The sequence below is a fragment of the Orycteropus afer genome, unplaced genomic scaffold, assembly GCF_000298275.1.
Source record: "Orycteropus afer afer isolate SDZICR_OR568_19922 unplaced genomic scaffold, OryAfe1.0 scaffold00402, whole genome shotgun sequence".
NCBI classification, from domain to species: domain Eukaryota; kingdom Metazoa; phylum Chordata; class Mammalia; order Tubulidentata; family Orycteropodidae; genus Orycteropus; species Orycteropus afer.
The window spans coordinates 1,997,210-2,016,851 of record NW_006921989.1 but is presented as its reverse complement, the minus strand read 5'-3'; the positions used below and the strand labels follow the sequence as shown (position 1 = coordinate 2,016,851).

The 19,642-nt window shown below is 53.6% G+C and overlaps 1 protein-coding gene across 1 annotated transcript in view; it reads left to right on the top strand.

Moving 5' to 3' along the window:
* Positions 1-16,651, top strand: part of DOCK6 (dedicator of cytokinesis 6) — a 33,726-nt gene extending 17,075 nt beyond the window's left edge. Inside the window, exons 21-44 of the mRNA XM_042782646.1 lie at positions 712-825; positions 942-1,112; positions 1,576-1,715; positions 1,802-1,971; positions 4,095-4,255; positions 4,400-4,582; positions 4,929-5,055; positions 5,385-5,469; positions 5,601-5,697; positions 5,875-6,009; positions 6,307-6,459; positions 6,696-6,854; positions 6,943-7,043; positions 8,269-8,461; positions 8,537-8,680; positions 11,603-11,734; positions 11,814-11,828; positions 13,263-13,388; positions 13,498-13,587; positions 14,221-14,457; positions 14,783-14,926; positions 15,009-15,115; positions 15,939-16,097; positions 16,609-16,651. Coding sequence (XP_042638580.1) covers positions 712-825; positions 942-1,112; positions 1,576-1,715; positions 1,802-1,971; positions 4,095-4,255; positions 4,400-4,582; positions 4,929-5,055; positions 5,385-5,469; positions 5,601-5,697; positions 5,875-6,009; positions 6,307-6,459; positions 6,696-6,854; positions 6,943-7,043; positions 8,269-8,461; positions 8,537-8,680; positions 11,603-11,734; positions 11,814-11,828; positions 13,263-13,388; positions 13,498-13,587; positions 14,221-14,457; positions 14,783-14,926; positions 15,009-15,115; positions 15,939-16,097; positions 16,609-16,651 — 3,186 coding nt within the window. The remainder of the gene's footprint in view (positions 1-711; positions 826-941; positions 1,113-1,575; positions 1,716-1,801; positions 1,972-4,094; positions 4,256-4,399; positions 4,583-4,928; positions 5,056-5,384; positions 5,470-5,600; positions 5,698-5,874; positions 6,010-6,306; positions 6,460-6,695; positions 6,855-6,942; positions 7,044-8,268; positions 8,462-8,536; positions 8,681-11,602; positions 11,735-11,813; positions 11,829-13,262; positions 13,389-13,497; positions 13,588-14,220; positions 14,458-14,782; positions 14,927-15,008; positions 15,116-15,938; positions 16,098-16,608) is intronic.
* Positions 16,652-19,642: the final 2,991 nt, after the last annotated feature.

Below are 19,642 nucleotides of genomic sequence, written 5' to 3'. Positions count from 1 at the left end.
GGGTTTGAACCACCAGCCTTCTGGTTAGCAGTCAAGTGCCTTAGGTACTACACTACCAGAGGTGCTCAGTAAATGTTGTTAAATGATTAATGAGGGTATATTGGTTAGGGTGGAGGTTAATTTGCTGTAACATAATCACAAGTGGTTGAAATGTGACCAAAGTTTATTTTTGAGCATAAGTGGGCCTGGTCCTTGCAGCTTACTATGGTGCCCACCACATCCATATTATAAGCTGAGGAAAGAGGAGGACCTGCCCCCTGAGTTTAAGCGGTCACCTCACTTCTCAAATCCTATTGGCTAGTATATGGTCACATGGGTAGACCCAGTTGCAAGGGAGTCTGGGAAATGTAGTCTCTACCCAGCTCTGAGTTCTGAACCAGGATTCTCTTGCCACAAAATAGGGAGAGAGAAGATCTTTGGGGGTATGAGTATGTAGTCTCTACCATGAGTATGTTATTTAAATTTCAGTGAGAGAGGAAACAGTCCTGAATGGAGCCCTGAAGAATATCGACACATGAGCGTGGGGAAGAGAGGGGTAGTCAGAGGGAGGAGGGCACCAGGATTGGCTGGTGCCCAGAGATGAGGGTGTATCAAGAAGGCTGAAGGCTTTGGGGCAGTGTTATGGCTTGTGGAGGTCCCTGGAGGCTTGAGTCGGGGGGCGGCTCTGCTAGGGCAGCGTGGGCATGGGCTGACAAGCCCCTGTGCCCCCAGGATACAGAGTTGGCAGAGCACCTCAACACCAGCCTGGCCTTCTTCCTCAGCGACCTCCTGTCCCTGGCTGACCGCGGTTTCGTCTTCAGCCTGGTCCGGGCCCACTACAAGCAGGTAGGGGTAGGAATGAGGGGCATGGCGGGTAGGTGATGTGGATGACATGGCAGGAGCGGTGGGTGCACTGGGTAGAGCAGTGTGAGTACCTGTTGAGCATGCTCTTGCCCCCACAGGTGGCCACACGGCTACAGTCGGCCCCCAACCCGGTGGCCCTGCTGACCCTGCGCATGGATTTCACCCGTGTCCTCTGCAGCCACGAACACTACGTGACCCTCAACCTCCCGTGCTGCCCCCTGTCGCCCCCAGCCTCACCCTCGCCCTCCATATCCTCCACCACTTCCCAGGTGAGCCAGCCTCACTTCTCACTCCTCTGGTTGTCCTATGACCTCTCACCTTCAACCCATCTTCTATGGCTCTCTCATCTTTGCCTTTTCACAGTAAGCCACTGCCCAGGTGAACTGACCCCTCACCTATGACACCTAATTCCGGGTAGTTTCCCAGGAGAACTAGGGTCTCATTTTTGACCCCTAAACCCTAAATCCCAGGCTTGCATTTCATCTGATACTTTTCAGATCTCTAATCTTTGACTGCATGCTCTCTCTCACCTCCCAGATGGGTTAACTCCAACCTCTCACCTCTGACTTTTAACTCCACACTCACTGTCACCTCCAGATGAGTTAATCCCAACCCCTCATCCGATCCTTAGACTCATGGCTTCTGCCATTCCCAGATGGCTTTAACAACTGACCTGTCACCTCTGATACTTGACCACTGGCCATCCCTGATCTCTACCCCCACCCTCTGCAGAGCTCTGCCTTCTCCAGTCAGGCACCAGACCCCAAGGTGTCCAGCATGTTTGAGCTGAGTGGGCCATTCCGCCAGCAGCACTTCCTGGCTGGCCTGTTGCTGACGGAGCTGGCGCTGGCCCTTGAGCCTGAGGCTGAGGGGTGAGTAGGTCCTGTGCAGCTCCAGGGAGGGTGGGAAAGTCTAAGGGCCTTGTCTTTCCCATCCTGAGCACCCCACTACCCTGCAGAGCATCCCTGCTACACAAGAAGGCCATCAGTGCCATCCACAGCCTGCTATGTAGCCATGATGCTGACCCCCGCTATGCTGACGCCACTGTGAAGGCCCGTGTGGCCGAGCTGTACCTGCCGCTGCTCTCACTCTCACGGGACACACTGCCACGGCTGCACGACTTTGCTGGTCAGTGGGCCAGGGCAGGATGGTGTCACATGATCCAGGGACACAGGCACAGAATAAGAAAAGTGGGAGAGCAAAGTTAGAGTGAAGAACACAGCATTAGGGCCAGTGGAGCAGGTTCAAGCCATTAACTGTGTGAGCCCAGTCAAGCCATTAACATTTCTGAGCCTCAGGTTTCTGACCTGTAAAATGGGGGCAATAGAAGCACCAGCCACTACATGGGGTTTTGTGAGACTCGAAGGAGCTGTAGTGGTGGCACATTATCAGCGTACACTAAATGGGAGATGTTATTATGACATTTGTTATCATCTAAGAACAGAGGATGTAAGGAAAGGAAGGTAGACATCAGCAGGTGAGAGGATGATTGGAGCCCTGCTTCCATTTATTCATTCATTGAACTGTTGAGAGACAGTATAGTACAGTGATCAGAAGCACAAATCTGGGATTTGTGGGTTGATCTCTTCCATCAGTTTGGGGAAATTCTCAGGTATTACCTCTTGTTTTTTTTTTCCCCACTTCACTTTCTTGCTCTCCTCTCCTTCTGGGACTCCAATTACACGTACGTTAGACCTTTTGATTGGGTCATCTGTGTCTATCACGCTCTGTTCTTTTTTAATTTTCTTTGTGCTTCAGTTGTAGTATCTTCTGTCATTTGTCGTTAAGCTCATTATTACTGTCTTATACTGTGTTTGGTCTTCTGTAAATCTGTCCATCAAATTCTTAATTTTAGATAAATTATGTTTTTCGATTGCTTAAATGTCTGTGTGTGTGTAGATTCTAGTTGTTTGTTGAAATGATCCATCTTTTTGCCTATTTTTGTCCCTCTTTCTTTCTAATTTTTATTTTAAAGTCCTTGTCTGCTAACATCAATGTTTGGTCATAGGTGGGTCAACTTTTTATTATTATTATTATTATTATTATTATTATTCTCTCCCTCATCAGTTGCATTTTCCTGCCCCTTCACATATCTTGTAATTTTTTTATTGTGTTTTGAACATACAAGAACTAGAGAATCTGAAGTAATACCGTGTTTCCCTGGTGACGATTCTACTTTCTCTTTCTTAGGCAGATAGGATGACAAGCTAATTAATTCAGACCAGTCAGAAATTGAGCAGGGTTGGGCTGGACTGATGCTCTTTTAAACTCAGATAACTTTTTGTTTCAAAATTCTCTAGGGTGAAACCTGTTATGTATTTTTTGTTAACTCCTCCCCCTTTGTTGAGATTTTTTTGGGGGGAGGGAAGGAGTTTTTTAAGATCATAGATTTTAACTAGATTATTTAGATTAAAATCCTAACTACTGCTGTATGATACTGGGTAAGTAGTTTAACCTCTCTGCACCTCAGCTTCCTCATCCATGAAATAGGGATAATAAATGTATTTATCTCATGGGTTATTTTGAAGATTGAGAGTAAATGCTGTTTAAGTGCCTAGAACAGGGCCTGGAGCATAGTAACTGATGCACAAGTGTTAACTGATGCTATAACAGTAAAAATGGTATTTGCTATTATGGTCACCATCATCTTTACTATTAACTACTTATGTGGACCAAGCCATGTTTTAATGTTGAGCATATAGCTGTGACTTGACTGCTATCCAGAGAGCTGGCAGTTCAAACCCACCAGCCACTCCTCGGAAGGAAGATAGAGCAATCTACTTCCGTAGTGATACTGTACTGCTTCGGAAACCCAAGGAGGGGTCGCTATGAGTTGGGTTCAACTCAATGGCACATAACAACAACAACAACAACATAGCTGTGACTAGAGCAGATACAGTTCAGGCCCTTGTGGAGCTTATAAGCAATTACACAATTAAGGTATCTCATTATAATTATAATAAGTGCACTCTGGGAGCAGATAACTGGAGATCCAGGTAACTGGGATTTGTAGGTTGATCTCTTCCATCAGTTTAGGGAAATTCTCAGCCATGATCTCTTGATTTTTTTTTTCCCTCCGACTTCACTTTCTCTCTTTCCTTTCCTCTCAGACTCTAGTTACACATATGTCTAAGAGATAATGTCTGGTCTAGGGGGCTGGGAAGTCTTCCTTGAAGAGGTAACCTCTGAGCTGAAATTTGAGACAAGGGACAGCACTTACTTAGGCCTCACTTTTCTCTTCCTCCTTCCAGAGGGCCCAGGTCAGCGGTCAAGGCTGGCTTCAGTGCTTGACTCAGACACAGAAGGAGAAGGGGACATTGGAGGTACCATCAACCCCTCAGTGGCCATGGCGATCGCTGGTGGCCCTCTGGCCCCTGGCTCCCGGGCCAGCATCTCTCAGGGGCCACCGACAGTAAGTTCGAGGCTTGTCCCTAGAAACATCATCCAAGTGAGTGAGAGAAATTATGTAATAAGATACATATCAGCCAGGTCTCCTCCTCTGTGGAGAAAGTGGACAGGTTTGACTCTGCTCTTTCTGTCCTGTCTCTGACCCTAGGCTTCTCGCTCAGGCAGCCCACTGTCTGCTGAGTCTAGCCGGACATTGCTGGTGTGTGTGTTGTGGGTGCTGAAAAACGCAGAGCCAGCCCTGCTGCAGCGCTGGGCCACAGACCTGTCCCTCCCTCAGTTGGGTCGTCTCTTGGACTTGCTGCACCTCTGCCTGGCTGCCTTTGAGTACAAGGTTTGAGAGCAGGGGCAGGGAAGGGACTAGGGTGTAGGATATGGATCATACAACAGAACCTTGGTGTTACGGGTTGAGGTAAAGGGGTAGATTGTTTCTGTGCACAGGTTCCTGAGAGGCTGAGGTAAAGGGGTGTGCAGTTGCTTTTTTTTTTTTTTTTTTTTTTGCTGAGCCAAGGAGTAAAGGGTGAATGGTCTTCATAAATAGAGTATGGAAGGTGCTGAGGACTCGGGATAAAGGGGTGATATAGATCTTCAAGGAAAGAATCACATGAAGAGGGACTAGACTGGCCCAGGTCTCACAGAAGGAGACAGAGTCAACCTTACACTCTGTTCTCTGCCCTCAGGGGAAAAAGGCCTTTGAGCGCATTAACAGCCTCACCTTCAAGAAGTCACTGGACATGAAAGCTCGCCTAGAGGAAGCCATCTTGGGAACCATAGGGGCACGACAGGAGATGGTGCGGCGGAGTCGTGGTGAGACAGAGATGACCCTACACAGCCAGTCCCCCCAGCTGCTCCCAAACTATGTCCCAGGGACCCTAGGAGAGCAGCCATCCCTAGCCCTCTGTCCAGCTCCAGGAAGGAAATGCGTGCATCATCCCTAGGCACACAGGTCTCTGTGTTCCCATCTATTCTCACAGGTCATGTCTAAGTGTGTGTATCTGCTCAGCAAGCTTCTGCTTCAGCCGGTACCTTTGTGGTTAGCCTACCCCACATGTGTACCTCTGTGCCTATGTATTTTTCCTCATAATCACGTGTGTCCTTATGTTTCTTGCACATCTGTGAACATACATGTGTCTTAGAGAGAAGCCCATTTGGGAACCAGGAGAACGTACGCTGGCGGAAGAGCATCACTCACTGGAGACAAACGTCGGACCGTGTGGACAAGTGGGTGTGGGTGGCAGGTGGTTCACTGGGCGAGAGCTGGTGCCCCCAGGGCAGCCATGGGAGGGGGAGCGCTTAGTCACTGGGTGGATTCTGGCCTTGAGTGGATCCCCCAAGTCCCTTTTGCCCCCCAGGACCAAAGATGAAATGGAACATGAAGCCTTGGTGGATGGGAACCTGGCAACTGAAGCGAGTCTGGTGGTTCTGGACACATTGGAAATCATTGTGCAGGTAGGGCTTGATCCAGCATGTGCCCTGACCTTTGACTCCACCACAGTGCCCTGTGGTCTCCAACTCTCAACCCCTGACTTCGTAAGCCCACTCTTGCCCTGACCCTATAACCACCCCAGTATCTTAACACTTGGGTCTCTGACCCCTATGGCCCTGTGATTTCTGTTCCCCTCCTAGACGGTGATGCTGTCAGAGGCCCGGGAGAGTGTTTTGGGGGCAGTGCTGAAGGTTGTATTGTACAGTCTGGGCAGTGCTCAAAGTGCCATCTTCTTGCAGCATGGCTTGGCCACCCAACGGGCCCTGGTGTCCAAGGTGAGTGCCGTTACTTGACCGTCATGGTTCTTAGAGTAATAATAGCAGCCTCTTCACTGAGCACCTACTGTGTACCAGCAACTCCACAAGGCACAGAGCCCTCGGCTGCTGTTTACAGAGGAGGAAACTGAGGCTCAAGGCGGCAAAGGCACTCAGCCACGGTCACTTGAATTCCAGTCTGACTCCAAAGCCCACTATGCAGTTGCCCTTGTCCCCCAGCCCAAGTCCCCACCTGCGACCTTCTGAGCCAGAACAAGGAGGAGCTGAGCTGTGTCTGTCTGGGCCCTTGGGGGCCAGTTCCCAGAGCTGCTGTTTGAGGAGGACACGGAGCTGTGTGCCGACCTCTGCCTGAGACTCCTGCGCCACTGCGGCAGCCGCGTCAGCACCATCCGCACACACGCCAGCGCCTCACTCTACCTCCTCATGCGCCAGAACTTCGAGATTGGCAACGTCAGTGCTGGGGGTGATGGTGGCTGGCATGCGTGAGGCTGTGTGTGGGGTGTCGGTGGCTGGTGTGCCTGAGCCTGTGGCTGGCTGGGGGTCTTGGTGTGATAGTGAGGAAGGGAGGAAGCAAGCGGAGGGGTCGGGGCAGTAGGTGGTTGAGCGGGCTCTGGTGAGGTGAGGGGGTGGGGCCCAGTGAGGATCTGGGGTCCAAGACTCACACGCTCCCTGCCCCACCTCCACAGAACTTTGCCCGCGTGAAGATGCAAGTGACCATGTCGCTTTCATCCCTGGTGGGAACAACGCAAAACTTCAGCGAAGAACACCTGCGACGTTCCCTCAAGACCATCCTCACCTATGCCGAGGAGGACGTGGGGCTGCGGGACAGCACCTTCGCCGAGCAGGTGACGGCCACTGGCTCCCCAGCCCCACCACTTGGGCCCTTTCACTTCCTAGCACCCTCATCGCCACTGGCACGTTCCCTGGCTCCAGGTCCAGGACTTGATGTTCAACCTGCATATGATCCTGACGGACACGGTGAAGATGAAGGAGCACCAGGAGGACCCCGAGATGCTCATTGACCTCATGTACAGGTGAGCAGGGCCAGGTGGACTCCCACTCCCTGACAGGCGAGGGGCACATGGGCAGTGGACGAGGCAGCTGAGTGGACATGTGAAGAGGGAGCAGGAAAGCATACAGGGGTGAGAAGGACAAGTAAAGAGGGAACAGGTGAGGAGGGCCAGGTGTGGAAACAGGTGAGCATTACAGGTGAGGGCACAGGTAAGTTAAGGGCAGGTGAATGAACAGGTGAAAAGGTACAGATGAACGTACAGATGAGGAGAGGGCACATAATGATGACTGATGACTAGGACAAGTGACGGGGACAGGTCAGAGAGACAGATGAGATGCTAACAAGGGAAGGGTGAACAGGTCAGGGGGAAAAGTGACTTGGAAGAGAAGTGAGGGGTATTTAGTAAGAAAGAGAAAACTCTCATGGTATAGTGCTTAAGGCATTTGGCTGCGAGCCAAAACATCAGTGGTTCGAACCCATCAGCTGCTCCACAGAAGAAGGATGAGGCAGTTTGCTTCTGTAAAGATTTACAGCCTTGGAAACCCAATGGGGGTCACTATGAGTCAGAATGGACTCAATGGCAGTGAGTTTGGGTTTGAGTTTGAGAGTAGAGGAAGAATGGACAAGTGATGGAGCAAGGGAAGGTAGGTCTGGGGGAGACAGGTGAGATGGTGCTGGAGTACAGGCATTGGTGAGTGGGGGCGGGGCTGAAGGTTCACAGGTAAAGTGATGAGCAGAGGGATAAGTGAGAGAGTGACAAGGTGGGAATGAGGCTGGATAAGCGAGGAGACAGGTAAGTAAAAGATGAGGTGAGATGATGGACAGGTGAGGAGAGATGTGAGTGGGAGGAGAGGTGAAGGGTTGGATAGGTAGCAGAATAGGTGAGGGGACAGACAACTGAGATGTGGAGACATAGTAGTGGGAGAATGGGTGAGGGGGTGAACAGGTGAGGATATTGGTCTGTGGGAGGCAGGCAGCAGAAGGATAAATGAGAAAGATAAAGGAATATCTCAGGTGCACAGGAGAGGAGACAGGTGAGTGGGAGGCCAAGTGAGAGGATGGACAGGTTCGGAAATGGCTAAGGAGATGCGTAAGTGAGGGATGGACTGATGAGTGGGGCACAGGTGAGGAGACTGGCTGCTTAGTAGGGCAGGTGATAACAAGGGAAGGGATTAGACACTTGAGGGGTAAGACACAGAGGGCGAGGTGAGTCCCCACCCTCACATACCCTCTCACCTGGGCCCCAGGATTGCCCGGGGCTACCAGGGCTCCCCAGATCTGCGGTTGACGTGGCTGCAGAACATGGCGGGGAAGCACGCGGAGCTCGGCAACCATGCCGAGGCCGCTCAGTGCATGGTGCACGCAGCCGCTCTCGTGGCCGAGTACCTCGCCCTGCTCGAGGACAGCCGCCACCTGCCCGTGGGCTGCGTTTCCTTCCAGGTGAGCAAGCAGGGTGATGGGTAGGGGTGGACATGCAGGGCAGGGACCAGGCTCTGACACCCCCTCCTCCCCCAGAACATCTCATCCAACGTGCTGGAGGAGTCAGCCATCTCCGACGATATCCTGTCACCCGACGAGGAGGGCTTCTGTTCCGGGAAGCACTTCACGGAGCTGGGGCTGGTGGGGCTGCTGGAGCAGGCAGCTGCGTACTTCACCATGGTAAGGCCTGGGGCCAGGAGACGGCGGACCTCAGGTGAAGGCTGCAGCCAGCAGAACCATCAGCTCCACTGCTGTGGGAGGCTCAGGATGGAGCTGCCCTGGGCGCTTCTTGTGACTGAGACTGAAAGGGAGAACTGGGAACCTCCTGTACCCATTGCCGCAGAGTCGATTCAACTCCTACGTCCCTGTAGGACGGAGTAGAGCCGCCCCACAGGGTTCTCAAGGCTGTGATCTTTACGGATGCAGACTGCCACATCTTTCAGCAGTGCCCCCAAGCACTGTCGCAGGCCTCTGACAGCATCACCATCTAGGAGGGGAACAGAAGTCACAGGGCCATAGGGGTCAGACCCAGGTGTTAAGATACTGGGGTGGTTATAGGGTCCGGGCAAGAGTGTGCTTACGAAGTCAGGGGTTGAGAGTCGGAGCTCATAGGGCATTGTGGTGTAGAGGTCAGGGCAGACGCTGGTGGGTTTCAACTGCCAACCTTTCGGTTAGTTTGTTGTTGTTGTTGGGTTAGTTGTCTAGCGATAAACCACTGCATCACCAGGGCTCCTTCTGGGAACCTCAAAAAAAAAAAAACGAACTCCCTGCCGTTGAGTCGATTCCAACTCATAGGGACCCCTTTTGGGTTTCCAGGACAGTAAATCTTTAAGGAAGTAGATTTTGCCCAGTCTTCCTTTCTCGTGGAGTAGCTAGTGGGTTTGAATCACCAAACTTCTGGTTAGCAATCAAATGCCTTAGGCACTACGCTACCAGAGCTCCTTCTGGGAACCTCAGAGGCCCTGTTATCTGCCTTTCTTCCTGTAAAAGGCTTATCACAAGGCCTGGATATAGTAAATGTTCAGTACACTTAAGCTAGTATATAAAACATTTTGCTATAGAAGGTTGCTCTGGTAGGGAGCTCTGGTAGCGTAGTGCCTAAGGCACTTGACTGCTAACCAGAAGTTTGGCTGTTCAAACCCCCCAGCCACTCCTCAGAAGGAAGATGAGGCAATCTACTTCCGTAGTGATACTGCCTCGGAAACCCAAGGAAGGGTCGCTATAAGTCGGGTCTGACTGGACGGCACATAACAACAACAACAACAACATAGAATGTTGCAGACACACATAAAAGAAGAAAGTTGCATGGTGTCCCCCACGCTTGTCACCCTCATCCGGCAACTGCCACGCATGTTCTGCCATCCTGTTTCATCTCTCCTTGTTTTCTTAGCCCTGCCCCCTGTTTTTCAGCTGTAGTATTTTAATTTTTTGGCATAAAGAGGCAGAGAAACACACTAGTCACAATGTTTGCAAATTTAAAAGACCAAACGTAACCGTCAGCTGCAGTTTTTAAACCCTTCTTTGCCACTTAGTGTGGTCAGAGGGCCAGGGCTTTGTCAGGAATGCTGTATCCTGGGTCCCACCCCAGGCCCTGCCTTTTAACAAGATGCCAGACATTCAAATTCCAGCCCTCCACCCAAAAACAGTTACAGATCTCTATCACTGCAGGGATACCCCCAGGGCAACCCTCCCAGACAAAGACTCATAAAAGTATCATCACAGTCCTGGTCCATGTGTAGATTTCCTTGATTATCTCAAAAATGCTTGTTTGTAGTTTTTAGGTTTGAATCAGCTTGGGAGCCCAGGGAGTCAGGATTGACATGTCTCTTAAATCTTTTAATCTGAGAAAAAACAAATAGGAATCAGTTCCCACTTCCTCTCTTTTTAGTTTTAAGTATTTCTTGATAGCTTGGGAATTTTATTTTCTTCACTCTTGTACAGGGCTCTCTCCTTAGTTTTTCTTTTAACCAGTTGTGGCTTCTTGGCATGAAGGCCAGGCCGTTGGTTTCTTTTGCGGTGACTGTTGGACACCTGGGCCGTTGTTCCAGGTTTTCCAGCCCATGGAATAGTTCTCATGGGGTAGCATAACCAGGACCCCAGGGTGAGGGGGGATACTTTACATGTCCCTCAGTTCCCTGCATTTCTGGGAACCTGTAGTTAGATGTAGAGGCCTGATCAGGTTCAGGGTCAGATTTTCCAGCGAGATTTCTTTGCTGGTGCTGGGCCCCTCCTAACACACTCTGTGGGGCGCCAACGACACAGGATCAACTTGTCAGCTTTAACCCAAAACTAAACCCACTGCCATCGAGTCAATTCTAACTCGTAGCAGCAACTCTGCAGGACAGAGCAGAACTGTCCCACAGGGCTTCCAAGGCTGTAAGCTTTACAGAAACAGACTACCATATCTTTCTCTCTCAGAGTAGCCAACGGGTTTGAACCACTGACCTTTCCGTTAGCAGCCAAGCTCTTAACTACTAAACCACCAAGGCTCTTTTTTTGTCATCTCTCGCAATGTTCTTTTCATTATTGTTATTTCTACTGGAATCTCAGAAACAGATGCCTCAGGGGGAGAAGCCAGAGGGTGAACATGACCTTCTGGCAGCCAGCAGACAGCCTAGGGTGCCTGCTGTGTGTTAGGCCTGCAGCTGACCCCAGCTGGAGATAGGGGACACCCACCAGCAGCCATTACCAAGTTCCAGAAGCCAGATGGACTTGGGTACCAGATGGGCTTGAGTTCAAGTCCTAGCCCTAAGGAGTCTCTGAGGTTCAGTGTTCGCTCTGAGCAATGAAAAACACAATGGTATCTCCTGCTATGAGGGAACATAGGAAAGTGCTGATGTGCACAGCACTTGCTACATACTAAGACTTGGTAAACATGGTAGAGATCACCAAGGGGCCTGTGGGGGCCACATGGAAAGGCTGGAGCCCTATCTGGGACAGGGGTGGTCAGGGTGGGCTTCTTGGAGGAGGTGATATGGAAGCAGAGCCTGGAGGGTGGGCTGGTGCTCAAGAGGGGCAGGCGTTCCAGGCAAGAGGGAGCAGTTGGTATTAAGGACCAAGGAGGGGTGCTGGGAACCTAATGAGCACCCACCCTCACCCCAGGGCGGGCTCTACGAGGCAGTGAATGAGGTCTATAAGACCCTCATCCCCATCCTGGAAGCCCACCGTGACTACAAGAAGCTGGCTGCTGTGCATGGCAAACTGCAGGAGGCCTTCACCAAGATCATGCATCAGGTGGGTCCAGGATACCCTCCCAGACCTTGCCCTCAGCCTTGACCCTGGGCTGTGCTGACCTTGACCCTTCTTCCCACAGAGCTCCGGCTGGGAGGTGAGTCAGTTCTGGTGGCCAACTGTCCCTGGGGCTCTGGTGACAGCAGTGGTCAGGGACCACCAGGGGGCGCTGGAGAAGCATGGCGACCCCAGGTCATAGCAGGGGCTGAGCTCAGTGGGCTTGATGCACCCGAACTCCTCACCCTTCCCAGGGTAGCTTCCAAGCCTGTGACTCATCCAGCTGGGAGCTCTCCACAGACACCCCTCCCTCTGGCAGGGCCATATTGGTCACCACGGGGAGGGGGGCTTTAACTTGCTCCATCTTTCTCTTTGTCTTTGCTTCTTTGTCTCTGTCGCTCTGGGACTCTCTCCCTATCTCTGTCTCTGTGTCTCTCTTGGTCTCTTATCTCTCCCTGCCTTCCCAGCCTCTCCCTATCTCTGTCTGCCACTACCACCCCCCTCCCCACTTCTCCCCCACTGGGTCTATTTTTAGGCATCTCCTAGTTTGGGGAGGATTTTCTAGCCAAAGATGGCAGGAACCCAGTGTCTGGGCGGGCGGGTCGGGTGGGGTGGGCAGGCCCCCTCTCTCCCTGAATCCATCCCTGTTCTCTGCTGTGGCACTGTTCTCGTGGGTGGTATAACCAGGACCCTGGAGGGGGGGCTCTGACCTCTGACCCCTCTCATAACTTCGTCTCTCTGCCTCCCCCACCTTGCCCACCCCACCCGGCCTGGATCTGTCTTGGTGAGTGAACGGGAGCCACCCCCCTTCCTTCCTGGTGGTGGGGGGAGCCCCCCCTCCAAACCTAGGCTATGGGGGAGGGAGAAATGCCCTAGAACAAGGGAGCCAGAGTCTGTCCTAGCATGAGAGAAGCCAGACCTGCCTGCAGTCACTCAAGCATTTATGCAGTCCCTGCTGTATGTCCAGACCCAAGGCATCAGGGACTCAAACCAAAAACCAAACTCACTGCCATCGAGTTGGATCGACTCATAGTGACCCCTCCTTGGGTTTCTGAGGCGGTATATTGCCCAACTTTCCTTCTGAGGAGTGGCTGGTGGGTTTGAACCCCCACCCTTCTGATTAGCAGTCAAATGCCCTAGGCACTACACTACTAGAGTTCCCATCAGGGACCCAGCCCTAATCAATACAGCCCCAGTCCCAATTTCAGATTGGGATCCAGAGTGTGAAGAACTGCATGGGGCGGGTGATGGAAACAGAAACTGCAGGCGTTTGTTAGATGAGGACTCTGACTTGGAGAGTGCAGGAGGCAGAAGAGGGTGGGGGAAGGCTGGGGAGAAGGAGCGGGGCGGGGCGTGGACAGTTAATGATGGTCTGGCTTCATGCCTTGATGTTCTGGAGCCCCCTTGCCCATGCCCTTTCTGGGTCCCCTGACCTGTGCCCACCTGCCCTGTGGGGCCTGAGGACACCTGCCTCCTGGGCAGGGAGACCTCCAGAGGGCCCTCCCAGGCAACAACCCCCTACTCACAGCCCCAGCGTGTATTTGGGACGTATTTCCGCGTGGGCTTCTACGGTGCCCGCTTCGGTGACCTGGACGAGCAGGAGTTTGTCTACAAGGAGCCATCCATCACAAAGTTGGCAGAGATTTCACACCGGCTGGAGGCATGCCCCCACGGTGGGGGGCAGAGCAAGGCCCTGGGGTGCCACGGGGCTGGAGGAGGGAGGCTGCCCCAGTTTGGTCTGAGTCCACCCCTCAACCCCACATCCCCAGGAGTTCTACACAGAGCGCTTTGGGGAGGACGTGGTCGAGATCGTCAAAGACTCCAACCCCGTGGATAAGTCCAAGCTCGAACCACAGAAGGTAGGGGCTCCTGATCACTCCTCCTAGGGACCCCAAAATCCTATATTCAAGGAGACTCCAAGTACCATTTTCTGGGGAACCCTCATCCCTTATTTCTCTGAAAAAACCTGTTGTCATCAGGTTGATTCTGTCTCATAGTGGCCTGTAGGCCAAAGTAGCACTGTCCCATAGGATTTCCATGGCTATAATCTTTGCCTAAGGCATCTGACTGCTAACCAGAAAGTTGGTGATTCAAACCCACCAGCCACTCTGAGGAAGGAAGACTGAGCAATGTACTTCCATAACGATACACCGCCTTGGAAACCCAAAAGGGGTCACTATGAGTCGAAATGGACTTGATGGCAGTGAGTTTGGTGGGGTTTTTTTTTTTATCTTTATGGAAACCTACTACCTCATTTTTCTCCTGCAGAGCAGCTGGTGGGTTGGAACTGCTGACCTTTAGTGTTTTAACCACTGTATCACCGTGGCGCCTTACAGCTCTGAGGGAACCCAAGTCCTATTCTTCAGAGGTTCAGACATTAGGAGACCAGATTCAAAACCCCGAGACCCAGGGAGGCCCAGATCCCCTTTGTCAGGGATGGAGCCCCTTGGGGTCTGCACGCGGGATCCTCACTGCCCCACCTCCCGCCCTAGGCCTACATCCAGATCACATACGTGGAGCCGTACTTCGACACTTACGAGCTCAAAGACCGGGTGACCTACTTCGACCGCAACTACGGGCTGCGCACCTTCCTCTTCTGCACGCCCTTCACACCCGATGGGCGGGCACACGGGGAGCTGCCTGAGCAGCACAAGCGCAAAACGCTGCTCAGTACGGCCCATGCTTTCCCCTACATCAAGACACGCATCCGCGTGTGCCACCGGGAGGAGGTGAGCGGGGACCTTGGGCCAGGGACCAGATCCCAATCTGACGACTCTAACTTCTACCTCTAGGCCTAGGAGGCCTGAAGATCCCAACATAAAGCCCCGAGACCTAAGGGTTTCACACCTGGAGCTGAACCCCAGGAAAATCCCCCAGAGCCAAACAAAGTAGCCTGAGCCAGGGCCAGGCAGGCCGGGACCCTGACTCTTTTTGTTGCTAATGGTTTTGGACCCCTTTCCTGGCCCCACACTGGGGTCCGGACTGTCCTAGGCTGGCTTGAGTCAGGTCACCTTCAGGCCTCAGTGAGTGCAGGCCCCATCTCCCACCCCACAGACAGTGCTGACACCGGTGGAGGTGGCCATTGAGGACATGCAGAAGAAGACACGGGAGCTGGCCTTTGCCACTGAGCAGGACCCGCCGGACCCCAAGATGCTGCAGATGGTGCTACAGGGATCTGTGGGGCCCACCGTGAACCAGGCACGGCTGGTGGGGGGCACAGGCAGGCCGGGAAACCTCAGGGGCCATGCAGGGGCCTTCATAACTGCCTCTTGTCCCACAGGGTCCCCTGGAGGTGGCCCAGGTATTTTTGGCGGAGATCCCAGAAGACCGTAAGCTCTTCAGGCATCATAATAAGCTGAGGCTCTGCTTCAAAGACTTCTGCAAAAAGTAGGCCCACAACTCCTCCCAGCTGCAACACCCCCTCCTTGGCCCCGACACCCCCCATTACACACCTTTCTGCCTGCCTGATCCCCACCATGGCCTTTCTTTCTTTCTTTCTTTTTTTAATCTTGATTGGGATTTGGGTGAAAGTTTACAAATTCATTTTCCATACAGCAGTTCATACACGTTTTGTTTCATGACATTGACTGCAATTCCCCACGATGTAATAGGTCTCTTCCCACTTCCTCCCCATAGTTACCTGGTCCCTGTGTCCTTCCCTCCCATGCACTCCTACCCTGCCCCTCAGCTTTCTCCCTGTGCAAACACTGCCCTTCTGCTCTCCCATGACTGACTGCTTCGAGTAGTGTATCTATCTGATGTCAATGTTCACCCCATATGCATGTCTATTGTTTGGCTGAATGCTACCTGAGTGAGTTCAGTGCCAGACCTGAAGGGTAACTTGGAGCCACAGTCTCAGGGGTCTCACTAGGCTCTATCAGACCCGCAAACCTACTCTTTTTTATGATTTTAAGTTTTGTTCCACATTGTTCTCCCACTCTATCCAGGATCTCCTGCAATGATCCCCCTCCAAGTGGGTTGACAGAGGTAGCCAGGCACCATCTAGTTCTTTTGGTCTCAACCCACCATGGCTTTTCAATGAACAGCCTCCCTGGCTGCCTGATTCCCCACTATGGCGCTTCTGCCTGATTCTCATGATGCTCCCCAACCTACACGACACCCTCTCCCCACTGCCAGCAATAGCTGCTTGGCATGCCTGCCCCACACTCCAGACGCCCCCTCCAGTCCTGCTTTCTCTCCCGGCCTGCAGGTGTGAGGATGCGCTGCGGAAGAACAAGGCCTTGATCGGGCCAGACCAAAAGGAGTACCACCGCGAGCTAGAGCGCAACTACTGCCGCCTGCGGGAGGCGCTGCAGCCCCTGCTCACCCAGCGACTGCCCCAGCTGCTGGCGCCAGCGCCTGGCCTCAGGTGCCCGACTCTGGCCCATCCTAGGGAGGGCAAGAGGAGACAGGACAGACAGACCCAGGGTGGGGGCTCTCAGACATTCAGTGTAGACACACACACTTGAATCTATGCACAGGAATGTAAGTATGCTCATGTGTATGAATGTTGTTGTTGTTGTTGTTGTTTGCCATCGAGTCGGCCCCGACTCATAGCGACCCCTCCTTGGGTTTCCGAGGCAGTATCACTACGGAAGTAGATTGCCCAACCTTCCTTCCGAGGAGTGGCTGGTGGGTTTGAACCGCCAGCCTTCTGGTGAGCAGTCAAGTGCCTTAGGCACTATGCTACCAGAGCTCCAAATCCCAACTGGTCACTTCCTGGTCTCAGTTTCCTTATCTTTGAAATGGGGCTGGTGTATTCCAAGAGAGACTCTAGATCAGGATGGATGTGAAAGGAACAGGGGAAGGATCCTTTGAAGAGGGAGAAATGGCATCTTGGGGGGCCTGTGGCCATGCGGACCTGCCCTTTTTGTCCCCAGGAACTCCTTGAACCGAACGAGTTTCCGTAAAGCAGACCTCTGAGCCCACAAGGCCTGAAGCCACACCCAAAGGAACCAGCACACTGGCCTCAGCTATCTGTGCCTTCAGAGCGTCTCCCCACTGTCCACTCCACCTGGGGGTGGCACAGAGTAGCCGGGGCTGGGCCCTCTTGTCTGTCTGTCTCCAACTGTGTGCACTGATGCTTCCCACCTTTTTTAATTTAAAATGGTTTTTATAAGCAACTCATGCAGTGTGGTCACTGGGGGCTAGGGCCACATGTGTGCAGTGCACTGCCCACGTCCACACACCCTGCCTTGATGGCTGACTGAGAACCTAAGGTGCTGGGGACACAGCAGTAACAACACAACAAAAATTCCTGTGCCTGTAGAGCTGACATTAGAGGTAACACACTGACAATGTCACATGCCTGCTTACTGAAAATAACAGTGACGTTATATAACCCTTGTTGAGTCCATCTGCTAGGAAGATTCAAACCACCAACCTTTTGGAAAGAGTAAACCATTTTTACCACCCTGGGCCTGAACTAAATGTTTCCTAGAATTGTAAGGAGGATTTTTGCAGGAGCAGGTTGGACCCTGTCTGACTGGCCCCCACATCCTGAGTCCATTGCCAGAGGACCCCCACTAGGGTCCTGCCAAATCTTCTCAGTAGCCCTATCAGGTACACCAAGAAACCAAACCCATTCCTGTGCAGTCGATTGGGACTCTACCACAGAATAGAACTGTTCCCTAGGGTTTCCAAGGCTGTTAAGCTTTAGAGACGCTGACTGCTCCATCTTTTTTCTGCAGAGTGGCTGGTGGGTTAAAACTCTCCCTTTCTGTTAGCAACCCAGCACTTAACCCCTGCACCACCAGGGCTCCTTATCAGACAGTGGTATTATCCCATTTTACAGATTAGGAAACTGAGGCACTGAGCAGTACCTGTTTGGTGGGGCTGGGATTGGGGCCCAGGTCGGCTGGTTTAGGAGTTGAGGCCTTAGCCATTGCCTGTGCAGCCCCACACTGAGCCACCCCCTCCCGCCCTGGCGGCGGTCACGCCACCATGTACCAGGCCCGCAGTGGGCCGCTTCCAACTTGGCTGGCTGGGGGAGGGGTGGGTGACCTCCCGCCGCCGCATTGCCGCCCGCCCCGATTTGGGCCACGGCCAGCCCCGCCCCCCGCGGAGCGGGCGCCCTCCGCGGCGGCCCAGCTGCAAGCGGGCGGGGGAAGCAGGGGTGGGACGAGCCTGACCCCGGGACCGGGGGGAGGGGGGGGCGAAGCCAGACCCCCCCCACCACGCACACTCACACCTGCCGTCTAGGTGAGCGCCCCCTGTCCCACGCCGCGAGCGCGCCGGCGGCCGGGGGCGGGGCCGGCCGGAGGGGGCGGGGCGGGGCTCTCGCCGAGGGACGGACAGCCGGGCGGCGGCGCGCGGAGGACGCAGGGCGGCGGGACGCAGGGACAGCGGCGGCCGGAGCGCGCGAGGCGAGTAGGACCCGGGTCTGGGTCGGGGTTCGAGTCTGGGTCGGGATTCGAGTGTGGTTCCCCACCCCCAACCCCGGGGCACGACCTCCCTGGTCTCGCCGACCCGCCGCCTCCAACTCCACCATCTGTGCGCCAACTTTCGGGACCTGAGTGTCCCGATCCCCGCGTGTCTGTCCCCTCCCCATCTCTGACGCGATGCCTGCCTCGCTCTTGCCCCGACCCCCTCCATCTGTCCCGCCAGCCCTGCCCCTCTCTCCATCGCTGCTTCTCCTGCCCTCTCTACCCAGTCTGTTCCCTTCCGTTTGCCTCGGTCCCCTGCCCTGTGGCCCCTCTGCCTCCTCCGCGGACAGCGCAGCCAGGCCCCCGGCGGCGGGAAGGCGTCCGGGCGTCCGGCCGGGTTGGGCCGGGGCTGGCTGCTGGGCCGGCGTGGGGAGCTGCAGCTGTTTGCCATTAGCAGGGGACCCCACAGGCCCCGCCCCTCCCTGCACGGGGCGGGGTCCTCCTCGCCCCAGTCTCAGGGTCGGGGGATGGGGCAGGAAGACCCCAGAAGCAGCGTTTAGGCCTGTTGGGGGGTGGGGTGCCCTTAGGGACATTCTGCAGCCCGCCCCTTCCCTGAGGTTCCCACCTAGCCTCTTGGAAGTCTCCTGGCTCCCAGTCTCTCCATCTCCCACAACACTCCTCAGGGGTCCCATAGCAGAAGAGGAGGTTCCACCACAGAGACCCCCACATGCACACACCCCACAGCCGATTTCTATTCCTCTGGACCCTGAGTCACTGGGCTGCAAGGGAGGGAGCCTCTGATAACTGGAGACGTCTAGACCTCAGACTCCTTGTCTAGTAGTGGCGGGGAAGGGAGTGGAGTTTAGGGGGTGTCTTCAGGCAGTGGGGAAGGATCAGGTAGGTTTATGTTCAAGTCCAGGCCTAGGGGCCCCTAAGTGATCTGTGGGCAAGTTGCTTCACCTCTCTGTACCCCAGATTCCATATCTGTAAAATGGGGGTAACAGAGCCCATTTTGTGAGGTGGTTCTTCGTGGTAGTAGTGTTAGTTGTCGTTGATTGGATTTCTGACTGTGTAGAATAAAGCTGCTCCTAGGGTTTTCAAGGTCGTGACCTGCAGGAAGCAGATCACCAGGCCTTTCTTCCAAGGCACCTCTGGGTGGGTTCGAACCAGCTGTCAACATTTCTGCTAGTAGTGGACTGCTTAACTGTTTCCACCACGCAGGGGGCAGGGCCTCCATGCTGTGGGGTTGATGATGACAAAATGAATGACCTGTTTGTTAGTTATTAACATTTTTCACCCCACCCCTACTCAGTAGTCCCCTAGGTTCTTCTATCCTGCCTCTTTCTTAGGTCAGCAGAGAACATTTTTGATCACCTTCCTATTGCTTATTTTTTCAAAAAGGAGTTTGATTAGGGTGGGGTTGGGTGGGGCAGGGGGAGTGAGAACCTCTGGGCAGATGGGAAACCAAATTTCCTGCAATCAGATTGACCATGCATTCCAGGCGTTGAAAGACAGAGAAGTGAGGACGAAAACGTGGAGAGACAGAGAG